This window comes from Emys orbicularis, chromosome 3, assembly GCF_028017835.1.
Source record: "Emys orbicularis isolate rEmyOrb1 chromosome 3, rEmyOrb1.hap1, whole genome shotgun sequence".
Classification (NCBI taxonomy): Eukaryota; Metazoa; Chordata; order Testudines; family Emydidae; genus Emys; species Emys orbicularis.
Window position 1 is genome coordinate 69229510 of NC_088685.1, and position 16343 is coordinate 69245852.

Here is a 16343-nt window from a genome sequence, read left to right on the forward strand (position 1 = left end):
CATTGTGGGAAAGCTTCTCAGAGGCAGAAACAGTCAACATAAGCAACGTAATATCTACACTGACACTTCGTCGACCTAACTACATTGAATTAAGCGTTATACCACTCGTGGAGGTGGAGTTAAGTTGGTGTAGTGGGCGAGTTTCATTAATGAGAGCAAAAAGAACAGGAGTACTTGTGGCACTAATAAATAAATAAATTTTGTTAGTCTCTATGGTGCCACAAGTACTCCTGTTCTTTTTGCGAATACAGACTAACACGGCTGCTACTCTGAAACCTGTCATTAATGAGAGCTGCATTTTAGCATAGACACTGAGTACAGTCAATGTCAGCTGTCTTACGTTGACATAACTCTGTAGTGTAGACCAGGGCTAAGGAAGTGGTTGTCCTTTGGCTTGCATTTTTTCAACAAGAATGTTGAACTCCTGTCAGCAACCTATAAAGTTTCCACAAAATTGTCACATAGAGTGTGACTTGACATCGCTCTTCCTTCTTGCCCCCTTTCCCTCTCTCTCCCTGTTCCTTCGGATTCTGATTTCCTGTCCCAGTCTTCTAGAGACTCTTTTGGCAATTTCCCCTCATCTCTCTCTCTCTCTCTCTCTCTCTATTGAAAATAAGCACAACCCACATTTATTATGAATAAAAATAGCATATGAATAAAAGTGACAGTGGCTAGTTTTAAAGCAATCAAAATTAGCTGCAGGTCTCTGCCAAATTTAATGTAGACAGAACAGGCATTTTTTTTTTTTTTAAAGAGGAAATGTTCTATGAGTTACAGTAAAAAAAATGGCCCATGTGCCCAGCCATCACTGTGTAACTTGGGACCTACTTAACTGTGTGTGTAGAAAGATAGTAACACACTGTCCCTTTCCTTCTCTTCCATCCCTGCTTGTTTCACCACACTGCTGTTCCATTTCACTCTCTCTTTCCCTGCAGTTTATCTTCTCCATCAGCCTCTGCCTCCTTTTATTATTCTAGTTGTTTAGGAAGAATCACACCCTACAGTTCTGAATTAAGACATAGGAACCCTTGTAAGCACAACATGAATAACTTTAAACACAAAAACTACTTTCACCATCTACTTCATTGGTTTTGTTCACACGTGAAGGCAAGAAATTCCCCTGACTTGGATGTGAAATAAATGCTTGTGCGCTTCCAGGATATCTAGGTGGGTTCTAATTCAGAAAGATCTAACTTTTTCTGTAAACGTGGAAGATGTGGATATCCTAAAATGACCTCTGAGAGCTGTCTACACTGAATGCACGCAGATGCATTCATCTGTTCAGACAAAAAAAATGTACTTTGGCAGAGTCAAAGATTCTGCTTTGATTTTTGGAAATACATACTCTGGCAGACTAGCTACAAACAAGCAGCTGAGTCTTCTAGCAGCATTACAATTACATCTGGGACCTGTTCCAGGAGCTCCGTTTGCCTTGCCAACATTCACAAAAGTATTTATAGTTGGCAGAAGATAGCTGAGTCGGGGACCCAAAATACAATTGCAGTTCTTCCCGTGTATTCACAAATTACGTGGCAACTGGAATCTGGGACTAGAATGCTTTTCGTAGTGGGGTGATTTTCGGTAGAACCTTCAGACAAAAGTTTAATTTAAAAGGAGTTTAAAAAAATAAGAAGGTGTTACTGTTTCTTACATTATCCTCTGTAAACCTATTTTTAATTAAACAGAATCTAAGCCTTCAACTGAGAAGTGTGCATGGAGCTTTGATAAGCCTCTTCTCCTTTTTGGATGAATATCTTATGGTACGAAAGTACGAAGTCCATCTCATCAAGGAATAATGTGATAACATAGTAATTTGTTACATAGTCACCTCCTTAGATTTATGCTTTTTGGGCTTCGTGGTTCCAGAAAAATGTCACCTGAGAAGCCAAGTTATCAATAAAGCAGAAGGCAAAAATCCAACAATTTATATATGATGGAAAAATCATTGTTTTTTTGTTTTTGTTTTAATTCTCAGTTAATTGCTATGAGTTAGAGATCTTGCAGCGAAGTAAGAGGTTAAAATCAACTCAACTTTTTCACTTCTACAAGGAGAAAATACACCCTTGCACTCAAGTCCTGAAGAACCTTATTTTATTTCCAAATTATTATTTAATAGATATTAAATATTCCATATATTCTTTTAAGGAAGAAAAGCCATTTGAAAGTCCTTACTGATAATTTTCTGAAGAAAAAATACTTGTGTGGTTATTTTGTTTCAGGCCCCCCACCTTCCAGTGAAATGCCAGCTGGCAACTATCCATTCCTGGTGAAGTCAGATGATGGGAGGCAGGTGCCAGTGGTACAAGCCTATGCTTTTGGGAAATATCTTGGTTATTTAAATGTAACGTTTGATGATCAAGGAAATGTAATTAGAACATCTGGAAACCCTATTCTGCTAAATAGCAGTATTCCTGAAGGTATGTGAAACAGAGATTTGAGTTTCTATAGATCAACCAGCTAAACTTTTAGCTTTATTGCTTTTTTTTAAAAGTAAAGTACAATGCTACAGGAGAATTTAGCATTCCTCTTAATTTGGTCGTCTTTGGCATCAAGTTGTGGCTACATTATAAGGCTATGACCTGCTTTCTTCACTGACTCCTCTCAGCAATCAAACAAGTTTCCAGTTTATCACATTTCAGGTGTTTGGGTTTTTTTGGGTCTAAGTAAAATCACTAATCGCTTCCTCACGACATTCAGGCGATATATTTCCATGACATTTAGCATTTTTTAGGCTACTCTTTAGACATTTAATTTTAATATTGCTTAAATGGGCATGAAGAGTAAACTAACATCTTATCCCATAAGGATGATTCCTTCAGAACAGAGTTTGGAGCAGGATGGGGAACTCTGGGCTCTTGGTATCTCTGCACTTGGTTTGTGGACAAAGAAAGGGCTTTGATCTGAGGTTGTCAAGCCAGCACTTTTCTTAAGCATTTCAGTTCACTCTAATTGTAAAAACAACCAAGCAGTTTTTAGTGGGTTGCTCATGACCTTTTAAATACATTCAGGCAAAGCACATCAATGTGCAAATGTAATATACAAAAAACACATGTTTTTCATCAAACATTATAAAACTGTGAAGGAGGAAAATCCTTCCACGGTTTGTTTTGTAAATACATATTTCATATACTTCCAAACCAGCCACCCTGTTTGTTTCATTTAGTGGTTGCTTCCTGTCTGATGTACAGATTAAGAGTTCTCTGGGTGTGTATTCTTTGTTGCTTGTCTGTTCGTTGCCTCCCACCATGGGGCCCTGATTGTGGGTTGGAGCTCTTAGGCACTACCAGCATATAAATAGAAGAATAGGTCACTTCAAAATTGACTAGGTGTTTCAGCTTTGCCGGTCACATGGTTTTCACAAGTTTAATGAGCTTAATTAAACCAGGTCTTGAACATTATAGTAATTCTCCAATGTCTGTGAATGTTATAATTCAGACTATTAGATATATACATGGTGAAGTACAGTATTCTTAATGCTTATATGTTGCTTGCAAATTAACCTTGTAACGTGCCAAATGATATACACAATACAAAATCATCAGAGAAATTATATGATGGCTGTATCCAAGTTATGTTTGGTTTCTGAAAATAAACCATCAATTTGCTACTAATAGGATATATATGCATATAAAATTAATTCCTAGTTGAGTAATCCTATATGGTTATTTGGGTGATTATTGGTAAGATTGTTCAGTTTTGAAATATGCAAATAGTGTTTTAAACAAATTTGTAAGGTAGTGATGCTATAACTAGGAGTAACTGAGATAAGTAAGAGAAAATTTAGTTTGAATGTTTAAAAAAAAAAAAAAAAGTCTCTGCTGGACTATGCAATGAGTCTACCAGTCTCCCAAAGGACATGGTAGAAGTCCCATTGATTGGCAGTTTAAAAGAAGCCTGGGCAAAAGTAATTGCAAATGTACTGCAGGGAATAATCCTGCAGTGGCAGGGGATCAATTCACTCACCTAATTGTATTTTCCGCCTATTTCTGGGTTTTATGATTATAATGAATATTGTAATCTTGCAACAAGTAGGATCCTCTGTAATTTCACTCATAATTGGATTTCATGTAAAGTAAATTTTGATATTGTTCAATGAGGTCTCATGCAAGGAAAGGTTACTATATTCTAGAATCACTAAGGAGCAAATTTTCCATAAAATTTGTATGAATGTAGGGATCTAATTAATGGAAGACTTCTTCTTCGAGATGTGTTGCTTATGTCTATTCCAGGCTAGGTGTGTGCATGCCATGGGCACAGTTGCCAGAGATTTTTCCCTGAGTGGTAGCTGTTGGGCCGGCTCGAGTGCTCTCTGGAGTCGCATGCACATGCACCAGTATAAGGGCCCCCCCTGGCCCCGTGCCCTCTCGGTTCCTTCTTGCCGTCCATGACGCTTGCCTGGATGATCCTCCTTGGTCTTGCAAGGCTTCTTTCCCAGTGGTTTGGACTTTTCTGTCGTATATTGCATAGTTGTTATACTTAGTGTATATAGTTCTTAGTGTTAGTTTATGTAATAGCATTAATAGTTGTCCCTGTCATCGAGGGACTTCCGCCACAGGGGCTGGACATGTCCCAGTCCCCAGGCTTCAAGCTGTGTGCCTCCTGTGGCAAGCCAATGCCAGTGAGTGACCCACACTCTAGCTGTCTAAAGTGCCTCAGGGAATCTCATGTTAAAGAGAAGTGTCAGATCTACAGGGGCTTCAAACTGTGCACACACAAGGATGGGATATTCGTCTAAAGGCCTTATCCATGGAGGCAGCCCTCAGACCAGTCTTGCAGCCGAGCCGCTCCAAATTGGCGCCAAGCACTTCAGCTTCCATGCGAAGCGCTCCGCCAGCACCATGCTCTTCCCAGTACTGTACTCCATCCTCGGTGCCGAGGAAGAAGCATAAGAAACAGTGCACCAAGAGAGGGTGCTCTCCGGTGCCCAAGAGGGACAAGTAGGGAGTGACTAGCATAGTGAGACCCACGCCGGGCCAATCGTCCTCCCCAGAGCCACTGATGGCTCTGGCGACTGCTGCCTAGAGCACCAAGTCTGGTCTGGGACCTGCCTCCAACTCCGCAGGCGTGTTGTCCCACAGCTGCTCCCAGGACGCCTTCGACCCCAGAGGCTTTCCAGTCGGCAAAGGACCTGATGTCCCTACCAATCCAGGCCCCCTGCCAGCCAAAGTGACTGGGGATGGAAGGGCACAAGGGGCAGTGAGCTCCACCGTGGCACCAATCACTGCAGTGCTGTCAAGGGGCCAACCTTCCATGGTCCCAATACAATGGTTGCCAGCTCTCCGGCACCACCTGGCAGCAGAAGCGAGTACTGCGCCACTGTGGACTCCAAGGGAAGAATCCTCTTCAGAGTTCGAAGAGGAATCCTTCGCTCCACCTAAGACATATTGGTACTCAGGCTACACACCGGACTTCGGTACTAGCCCCCTACTTAGTGCATGGCCACCAGGACACTGGGGTGGCAGTATTGGAATCCATGGGGGTTCCCCTGGTACCGGGCCCGTCTTCCCACCACTCAGACTTGGTGGTGTCCGAGAGGCGAGCTACCATTTTGTCCTGTCCGGCACTATACCCTGACTCCGGTACTACCCTGGTGCCTATGTCCAAGAAATGGCCCCAGTGGATGTGGTGGAGGAAGAGGAGGAAGCCCCTCCAGTACAGGCCTCTTCCTCATCATCCCTGGGTGGGCCAGTTGCAGGCCCTAGTTATCTGCTCCTGCCAGATGACTTCAGGGCTCACCAAGAGCTCCTGAAAAGGGTCGCCACAAACTTGGGACTAGAAGTCAAGGAGCTCACGGAGTCTGCACACAGCCTAATTGACATCTTGGCTGCAGCGACTCCCTCCAGAGTGGCCCTGCCCATTAACGAGGTGGTGATGTGACCCATCAGGGCACTATGGCAGACTCCTTCTCTGCTCCCCACCTCAAAAAGGGCAGAGAAGAAATACTATGTCCAAGCCAGTGAGTTTGAGTACCTTTACTCAACTCCCCCTCCCCCGGGATTCCTGGTAGCATTGGCGGCAAATAAGTTAAGTGCTATCCCCAGACATAAAGAGGGCAAGAGACCTGTTGGGATGTAAGGTTTATTTCATGGGCAGCTTCCAGTTGCGTATCTCCAACCAGCAGGCTCTGCTGGAGAGGTACAATTTTAACCGGTGGGACTCATTGTCCAAATTTTAAGAATTGCCTGCCACAGGAGTTGAGGCAGGAGTTCACAGCCATCCTAGAGAAGGGCAAGGTAGTGGCCAGGATCTCCCTCCAGGAGGCTCATGATGTGGCTGACTCAGCAGCCAGGACTATCACATCAGTGGTCACCATGAGGTGCTGTTCATAGCTTCATTCATTAGGCTTCCCTCACGAAGTGGAGCAGTCCGTCCAGGACCTCACTGTTCTCCGAACAGATGGATTCCAAGCTTCATGGCCTCAAGGACTCAAGGGCCACCCTTCGCCCCTTGGGCCTTTACATGCTTCCTGCCTCCAGGAAGCATTTTAGGCCCCAGCAGCCTCCCAGGTTCATGGCACCTCCAGGAGCCCTACAAAAGAAAAGGGAAGGGTTATAAGCTACGCCAACCCCTACCTTCTACCTCTGCCTCTGTTGGGCTCGCATAGTTATCCCAGCAGGGCCAGGCAGGCCTTTTCAAGGTATGCCCGAGGATGGTATACCAGTCTTGACACCAGATCCATCCCCCATTTTGTTTTTGGCCGCCTTTCACCCTTCAGCCTAGCATGGTCATATATAGCATTGGACCATTGGGTGCTCAGCACTATAACAGTCGGTTTCACCCTCTAGTTTTCTTCCACCCCTCCCCCCACCCCTCTTCAGGGACCCTTCTCAGGAGCAGCTTCTTGTCCAGGAGGTGCAAGCCTTTCTATGTGTAGGGGCCGTAGAGGAGGTTCCTCAATACTTGAAAAGGGAAGGGGTTTTACTCCTGATACTTCCTAATCCCAAAGGCCAACAGGGTCTATGGCCCATCCTGGACCTGTCTCGCCTCAACAAATATCTCAGAAACTGAGGTTACGCATGGTCTCCCCAGCCTCCATCATTCCCTCCCTGGATCCAGGAGACTGGTACGCTGCCCTCGATTTAAAGGACAATTATTTCCACATCTAATTTTCCATGGTCACAGGAGATTTCTCAGGTTTGTAGTGGGTCAGTGCCACTACCAATACACTGTGCTTCCCTTTGGCCTGTTGGCAGCCCCACGAGTCTTCACCAAGTGTATGGCAGTGGCAGCAGCCTTTCTTAGATGTTGAGGCATGCAAGCCAATTGACAATTGGCTGATCGAGAGTCGCCCACAGGCTCAGGTCCAACACAGCATCAGTACAGTATACGCCACCTTCCAGGCCCTGGGTCTGCTGATAACAAGTGGAAGTCAACTCTGGTCCTGGTTCAGAGAATAGAATTCATCATGGCAGTGCTCGATTTGACACAGGCCAAGGCCTACCTATCAGAGCCAGATTCTGAGCTATATTAGACCTGATCTCCGTCACGACCCACCCAGTAACAACTGCTCGTGTCTGCCTCAAACTATTGGGACGCATGGCGGCATGTACCGATGTGGTACAGTACCCAAGGATATGCCTCAGACCCCATCCAGATGTGGCTGGCATCAGTCTACTCCCTGAGAAGACATCACCTAGACTCAATACTCACGATTCCACCTCCAGTCATCGCTTTGTTGACCTGGTGGAGAGACCCAGGATCAGTAATGGTAGGGATATCCTTTGCTGCTCCTCAGTCATCCATTACCCTAGTCTGAGATACATCAGGGTGAGGAGCCCATCTTGGCAGTTTCAGGACTCAAGGCTTCTGGTCCCAGGAGGAACTTGCCCTGCATATAAATGTTAGGTATGCTTGGCTTCCCCAGATCTCAGGCAGAGTGGAGCAGGTTCTGATGGACAACACTGCATCAGTGTTGTCCATCAACAACCAGGGAGGAGCCCTGTGCCTTCAGCACTGTGCCAGGAGGCTCTCCAGCTAAGGGACTTTTGCATGAAACACGTCATTCACCTTGAGGCATCACATCTCCTGGGAGCCCAAAACACCCTGGCAGATCACCTCAGCAGATCCTTTTCTTCTTCTTCTCACCATGAGTGGTCTCTTCACCTGGAGGTTGTCAGTGTCATCTTCCAGAGGTGGGGGCCTCCCCTGGAGGACCTGTTCGCCACAAGGCAGAACAGGAAATGCCATCAGTTCTGCTCACTATATGGGCTACCTTTCCGATGCTTTCCAGCTCTCAGGGGCAGACCACCTACTGTATGCCTTCCCACTGATTCCATGGGTTCACAAGGTCCTCCTGGAAATCACAGGACAAGGCAAAGGTTATCCTCATAGCACTGGCATGGCCACACCAGCATTGGTTTGCCACGCTTCTGGACCTCTCAGTAGCAGGTCCACTCACACTCCCACTCCCCGTGGACTTGATTTCACAAGACCATGGCCAGTTGCTTCACCTGAACCTCGCCTCCCTGCACCTGACTGCATGGTTGCTACGTGGCTGAACCCTGAAGAGCAGGCCTGCTCGCTAAGGGCTTGTCAGGTCTTGATAGGTAGTAGGAAACCCTCCCCCAGGACTACCTACCTGGCCAAGTGGAAATGTTTCACTTGTTGGGCCTCCGAGCTGAACCTCTCTCCATCCTGATCTTCTCTGCAGTCAACTGTAGACTATGTGCTACACCTAAAGCCTCAGTGTCTGTCTCTCTCGTATATTAAGGTTCACCTGGCAGCCATCTCTACTTTCCACCCTCTGTGGTGAATGGCAGATCTGTGTTCTCCCACAAGATGATGGCTTGATTTCTCATGGGGCTGGAAACACTCTACCCTCAAGTTCATGAGTCTCTTCCCCCTGCCGACCTAAACCTGGTCCTGTCGAGGCTCACAGGGCCACCCTTTGAATTGTTGGCATCATGCTCTCTACTGCTTCTCTCCCCGTAATAGGTCACCTTCTTGGTGGCAATTACCTCAGCCAGAAAAGTCTCTGAGATCAAAGCTGTGACATCAGATCTCAGGTTTGTAGTGGGTCAGTGCCCCCTTAAACAGTGTTCTCCAAGGACAAGGTCCAGCTGTGCCCCCATCTGCCCTTCCTACCAAAAGTGGTGTCACAATTCCAGAACTAGGACATTTTTCTACGTTTTCTTCCCAAAACCTTACAAGACCCAAGGAGGAACGGTGCCTTCATACGCTGGATATTAGGCGGGCCCTCGCCTTTTACATTGAGAAAACTAAGTCCTTCTGCAAGTCCACCCAACTCTTTGTAGCAATCGTGGAAAGAAGGAGAGGGGTCCCCATGTCATTCCAGAGAATCTCATCCTGGATAACCACCCGTATCTGAACTTGCTACGAGCAGGCAAAAGTTCCACCTCCAGTCATAGTCATTGCTCATTCCTCAAGAGCCCAGGCTTCGTTGGCAGCATTCCTTGCACAGGTACCCATCCAGGACATTTGCAGAGCTGCAACCTGGTTGTCTGTTCAGACCTTCACTTCTCACTAAGCCATCACCCAGTGGGCCTGCCATGTGCCGGTTTCAGGAGAGCAGTGTTGCAGTCAGCATGTCCATGAACTCCAAGCCCACCTCCGGGGGTACTGCTTGTGAGTCAACTACCATGTAATGGATATGAACAAGCACTTGAAGAAAAAATGGTTACTAACCTTTTGTAACTGTTGTTCTTCGAGATGTTTCTCATTTCCATTCCATGACCCACCCTCCTGCCCTTCTGTTGGAGTTAGCCAGCAAGAAAGAACTGAAAGGGTGGGGTCGGGGGTGCCCCTTTTACCAGTGCATATGCGCATGACTCCAGAGGGTGCTAGTGCCAGCCCAAAAGATGCCACAGAGGGGAAAAGTCTCCCGCAACTGTGCACGCGGTGCGCACGCACCTAGCATGGAATGGTCATGAGCAACACATCTCGAAGAACAACAGTTACAAAAGGTTAGTAACCATTTTAACCTCATTCTATGCTTCTATTTTAGATAGAGTCTTGAAAGAAGAAGTTGACAAGTGGAAGATACAGCTAAATAATTTTTCTTCCCAAGTGATAGGAAAAACTATAGTTTACCTAAATGGTACAAGTCAGGCATGCCGTTTCCAAGAATGCAACTTGGGAAATTTGATTTGTGATGCCATGGTAAGAAACCACAGACTATAATTTAATCTGAATTAATATTTGAGGTCTTTGGGACAATTCAACTTTACTGGACTCTCTAGAGAGTTCTATGATTCTTAGGGTTTTGTGTTGCTTTCATGTTAAAGACTGGTAATAGTGAGATCCCTAGCAGAGTTCATAGAATTCTGAGGCAGCAGTTACTCCTTTTATAAGTGTTTGACATAGAAGATCTACCAGTTCCTGGATAGGTCTGGAATATGTTTAGCTCTCCCTTTTGGACTTGATCCAGAGAGTCTCTCGACTCCCACAATACTCATTAAAGTCAATAAATAGTTCTCAGGAACTCACTGCTATGCAAGTTGCAGGATGAAACTCCTTATGTGGGGCCAGGGCTGTTCTCAATAGAGCAGAAAAGAGAACGGATCAGAAATTGTCCATTTATCCCTGGCACTTGTTGCACAGAGTTGTGTGGATACTACAAACTCTCTGGGAATAGTCATTTGAATTTTTAATCAAATTTGCTTTGATTATTAGTGTAGTGGATGGTGCCCAATATTCACAGAAAGACAATTTCTCATTCATAAACAAGTTTTTATGCTGAAAATTTGCTGAAGAACTAAGGCTACCAATTAATTTTTAATTCCCATAGCTGTTGTTCATGGCCAAGGAGATTTGAATTAAAGTAAGATTTTTTTCAACACCATCAAATGTTCCACTAAAATCCCAATACAGTGATCGCTGCTATCTCTTCCCTTCAACCACTATTTTTGTAATTTACCTGACAAAGATACTAGATTAGTCTGGTAGTGTTTATTCTTAAACCAGGCTGATTATTGCCTCATTATTCTATAGCAGTCTTTTGATTCTCTTGCTGAGTGTGTTTTCCATTTACTTTACTAGAAATAAATGCAGGAGGATCTCATTAAGTGAGGGTCTAATTTGGTCCTCTGAGCAACAGGTATATAGATTGCTCTTTACTTTTTGGGAAAATCTGCACTCCATTTGCTTTCCTCCAATCTTCTAGTTCTCTACCTTCCCAGGATTTTTAAGAAGGTTTCAAATATTAAATGCTAGTGATACAGTAAGTTGCTCTGTCAGGTCCCTTAATAATCTTGAAGGCACATCATTAGACTGGTTTATGTGTTTAAATTTTCTAATTATTCCCCTTCAAGGTTTTTATGAACAGCTATATTTAAGGTCTCTCACATTTCCTAATTTTTGAGAGATGTGTAAGTTATTGCTCTGTATTTCAACGTTTTCTGAAATAACACATCACCCTTTAATTTTCCTTTATGACACTGTCTACAAATCATCCCTTCCCTCATTTAGTTTTGGCTTTAGAGGGTGCAGTTTAGGTTTCTACCTCCTATAATGTCACACTCTGGTTTTAAAAAAATTCCAGAGATCGCAGGAAGAAAAGACCGAGAGAGGCTTATTTTTAAACTTTATCTGTTCGTAAAAATAATAAATAATAAAACTATGGCTGCAGAATTTTTAAAAGTTTGTTCTTTAAAGATAGCTGTAAATGGCATGATTGATTAATTGGTTTTCTCCCTAACTCCTAGAGAGAAATCCAGGCCCACCAACCTGGAAAAAGCTCCCAGAAACTCCGATTTTGTAACTTGTAAAATTCCTGCATCTAGATTAAGCAAAGATTAAAAAGTGGTTAAAAATATTTTATGCTAATGTTACAGATTTACAATAATCTCAAACATCGAGATGAAAATACATGGAATCATGTTTCAATGTGCATCATAAATGGCGGTGGGATACGGTCACCCATTGATGAACACAACAATAATGGTATGTTAGCTTGTTTAATGCTGCTTTTTATACTGTTGCCTGTACTTTTACATATTTTGCTATCATGCACTAAACCAACTACAAAAGAACAGCTTTTCTGGATTCAGGACTATGGCCCTGATCCTGCCAATGCTTATAATTTTTAGTTGATGTCAGTAGTTTCGCTGGAACCACTAACATGCATAAAAGTTAAGCACATCGTATACATAACTGATTCTGAAACGCAATCAGAAACAACTAATATCTATATTTCAATGCTTGAAGGTACACAGTATAGTCCCAGAAGTAACAAATTAATTGAGCAAGCACCAATAGAATACTGGAATTTTAAGAATAATGAATAATATTCTCTCAATAGAGCTTATCTATTTTAGTATTCTAGACATAATCAAAATAGAGTTCCACCAACAGATAAAATTGGATCATATAACAATCTGAAATAGCTTACAGCCATACTACCTCTTGTAAGTCTGGCCTAGACACCTAGGCTGCATCTGCACTGAGGCTATTCTCAACTTCTCCCACTGTTAGTTTAGCACTAATGCAGCTGCAGCCATGCTGGCACTGGTGACAGAACTAGCAGGGTTTGGTCACTGATGTTTTTACCACTATGGCTTGTCATTATGCTCAGAAGAAGTGGAGATGGTATTCTTCACTTCCTGTTCTAAACTTATGTAGGGTGGCTATCTCTGTTAGAAACCTGTTATGTTCTGCCACATAAGTAAGTAAAATTCTGTATCCTCTTATGGTGCCATATATTCAGTCTAATATTATAAAATCTAAGAACAATTTGTTTTAATTTTGGATAACTCATTTTGTAGGACTACTATAGCAATTGAAAGCAACAGGATAAATTGGCTAAATTTTGTAAGAATTTCTGTTTTTTCTTGTCCCCAGATTGACAGGTAGCCATTTTCCACTTACCTTCTTTCATATGGCAAGAGAGGTGATAAGCAACATTCAAATAACCAAATTCAGAGTAGTGAGCCAGCAGGTCGCTTGGGAAGTGGCTTGGTGTAAATTCTGAGATGTTGCTGGCAAACAGTTGAAGCAAGTACTCATTTACAGTGTGGTCCGTCATTTGCGACTGGTGTCCAGAGTCATTTTGCGCTGTTTCCAGGGTAGGCTGAAGCCTGGAAGTACTTTTGTGGAGTTGGCAGTAAGGTGATTGCTTGGGACATTGGCATTGTCCCAGAATTCTTTCCTGTGTGCCTCAGGATTGCATGACAATGCTTAAGAGCTTTAGCCCGATCCCAAAAAGGCTTGTGATATTTCAGGCATATCTTTGGGAAGTTCTGGAGGTCCTCAACAGTGTCCGTGTCCTTCTCCTTCAGAACTTTTGGAAGATAGTCATACATAGCATGGGACAGACCTCCTACATTAAGTAGGTACACATGTAAAGCTGGTCCTATGGTTCTCTGATTCTGTCCCAGACAAGGACTCTTGACAGATTTTTGCATTACTAATCCATACCAGGAGATCGACAAACTGACGTCTGGTAGCCTTTTGACAATATTCATTGTGTTCATTATTAATATGTAGCAGAAGCACCACATAAAGGTTGTCACCTTGCTCCCATTTCCACTAGTGAAGCTGCAGTATAGGTGGGTTATGCATATCACAACATAAGCAGAGGTAGAAAATCCTTAGATATGTCTAGCTGGCCAGTTTGGAAAACTGAGATACAGATCAAAGATGGAGTCTATACTCCTGTACTATTAAATTACATTGGTTCAAATGATACACGGCTTTATAGGTTATGTAGCACACTATTAAGTGATCTTAAACAAGATATGTAAGGTGCTTTATTATGAAGAACATTTGTTTACATAAAGTGTTGTTCTATCCAAGGTACTATTACAATGGAGGACCTGCTAGCTGTGCTGCCATTTGGAAGTACTTTTGATCTGATTGAGTTAAAAGGCTCCACTCTCAAAGAAGCATTTGAGCATGGTGTGCGCAGACATGGACAAGGAACTGGCGAGCTGCTGCAGGTTGGGGGTTAGTTACTCACTCTTTTTTTTTTTTTTTTTTTAATGATTATTATTCTCTTTCCAATATAGCCATACTTCATGCTGCTCTTGTTGGCATTTATACCTCTGGGGAACCAGCTGCACTGCCCCAAATGGAAATGAAATAAAATTGAAAATACATTTATCTTCATGGTAGTTCTATGCACCATTCTGTTGCACAGCTTTTCTCCTCCTTCATCACTAATGAAATCTAGAGGCAGGTCAGTGTTGTTGCTGGAGGCTACAGGACTAACTTTTCCCCCTTAGTTCAGTCTACCAGATTTTTTGCCTCTGGGGATGGAACAAGTTGGCGGTTCAGTTTCCCCCACCATTTTGTTTTTGACTTTATTTTTATTCATTGTTGTGCGGCTGCGACATCAGTCTTCCCCCTCCTCCCCGGATCAGGTAAATAGCAGCATGGTGGCTTCAACCACCTGCACCTGTCGTTCCCGTGCTTCTCTGCAGGACTCCTCTGCCCTCTCAGTCCCTGGCTAAAACTAAGTAATGTTCCCTGCGTGAGGCAGCACTTAGATGCTCTACTGAGGGCAAATTGTGCCCTGCCTGTTCCCAACCAGCTGAGCCCCGCGCTGCCAGATACAGGGCTCAGAGTCAGACCAGCAGCTCGGGTCCCCACCCTGCCCCGAGGAGCTGTGACTCCAGTGCAGAAAAGCCTGAGCAGGAGCTTCTGAGCATCTGGGGTGAGAGAAGGACGCTACCCAGCCAGCTCAGGAGGTAGGTTGCTCAACAGACCTGGGCCAGAGGGAGAGACCCCCCTGAAAGGAACCAAAGTCCCTCCCTGACCCCCGGCTACTGAAGTGGGGCCTCTTCTCGCTGAGGGAAAGAAAAAAGGCTCCTATACTGCTCCCCTGCCTCCCCCTGTGAATTGAGGGATACTTATGATGTTCAAAGGTAAGTCTGGCAAACCCCTCAGGGGTCCCAAAAAGGTAAAGCAAGCATCACCTTTGCAGCGCAGCAGTTAATATTGTCAGTGAACAATGTATGCAATTGTCAGTGGACAATGGATGCAAACTGGAGTTAAACCCTTCCTTTGCCTTCCCCAGGCAGTGTTTGCTGGGGCTTTTCTGCTACACAGAGGCTCTCGAGTGTTCTGTATCATGCTCACCACCTCTTCCCCAACCCTGCAGCATGTCTGGGCCAGCAGAGGAGCCTGTCCTTCCAGGGCAGTCCTGCCTCAGGCTGCAATATAAAGGGAATTGTGGTTGTCTGGCCTTCCACTCACAACCATCACTCTGCCAGGGAAAAGGGCTCAGATTTCACACAGCAGCAGAATGGAATTGTGCCTTCTGATCATCAGCCAGAATTTAAACCCTTGCACTGCCCAAAAATGGCTTAGAAGCTGGAAGGTAGGAAAGAGTCTCTCGCTCTCCCCCCCCGCCCCCCACAATGACTGTCTCCACATTAAAGCCTGCGGAGTACTTCAGGCAGTCTGACCAGAAGAGATGAGGATTCCATTCCCAACCATGCTGCACCATCATGGGGTTACAGAGGTGTAAGTGTGAGATCCCTTCCCATGTTCAAAATGATCCTGACTGACTGCTTGACTGCACGGTGGGGAAATGGGCACCCCAGGGATGGGATTTCTAATATGCACTAATGTGCTGCACATTAACTAGTCCACATACGCCCTGTTAGTGCTCACGAAGAGTTCCCTAGTGTGTGTTAACAGCACTACGTTAAAGCACACTAGGGCACTTCTCGTGTGCACCAGCAGGGTCTACACGGACCAACTAACGTGCACCACATTAGTGCATGTTAGAAATCCTAACCTCGTCATGTCTAGGTAGTGGTGTAATGGGCAAGACCTGAGTAAAGACCCGAGTGGTACTAGACTGCTCCTACTTACTTGGGTGCTAGCTAGGCTGGAGGAGCAATGGAGGCAGCCTTTCAGACTCTCCTGGACACTTAGCAAGCTATTCCTACAATCAAGATGTGTACCAGTAGCCCTCCTTGGTGGTATGATCCCCCAGACCAGGACAGATAGCAAGCTACCTCCCCCCTCTAACGTCCAGGGCAAGTACCACACACACATCACCAAAGAATCCTCTCTTCCCCCCGCCCCCCCCCCCCAAAAAACAACAACAAAAAAAACCCCTGCAAGACTTTTTCAGTACAGGATGCTAGTGGCTAACAAGGAACTCATTAATTTAGTAAAATACCATATTACATACAGTTTCCCCTTGGATACCTCCCTAGTACATCATAAGATCTAAATGTAGTCTTCTCATTAAAGCCAAATGTTAAACTAAGTGTTTCCATAAAAACAAATTTCATAAATGTTGGGAGTGTAAGACTGGCTTCAGAAGCTTTGTTACTTCCAAAAAAGGAAGAAAAAAATGGACAAATAAAAATCCCCATAGCTCATAAGAGCGATGATGCACTGCTTCAGATATACCCTTTCAGACCAAACAC

At 44.3% G+C, this 16343-nt stretch overlaps 1 protein-coding gene across 1 annotated transcript in view; it reads left to right on the forward strand.

Annotated features, from left to right (window-relative positions):
- The window catches only part of NT5E (5'-nucleotidase ecto), a 44336-nt gene that overhangs the window by 16049 nt on the left and 11944 nt on the right, over nt 1-16343 (forward strand). Inside the window, exons 4-7 of the mRNA XM_065401618.1 lie at nt 2220-2417; nt 9965-10119; nt 11793-11901; nt 13753-13902. Coding sequence (XP_065257690.1) covers nt 2220-2417; nt 9965-10119; nt 11793-11901; nt 13753-13902 — 612 coding nt within the window. The remainder of the gene's footprint in view (nt 1-2219; nt 2418-9964; nt 10120-11792; nt 11902-13752; nt 13903-16343) is intronic.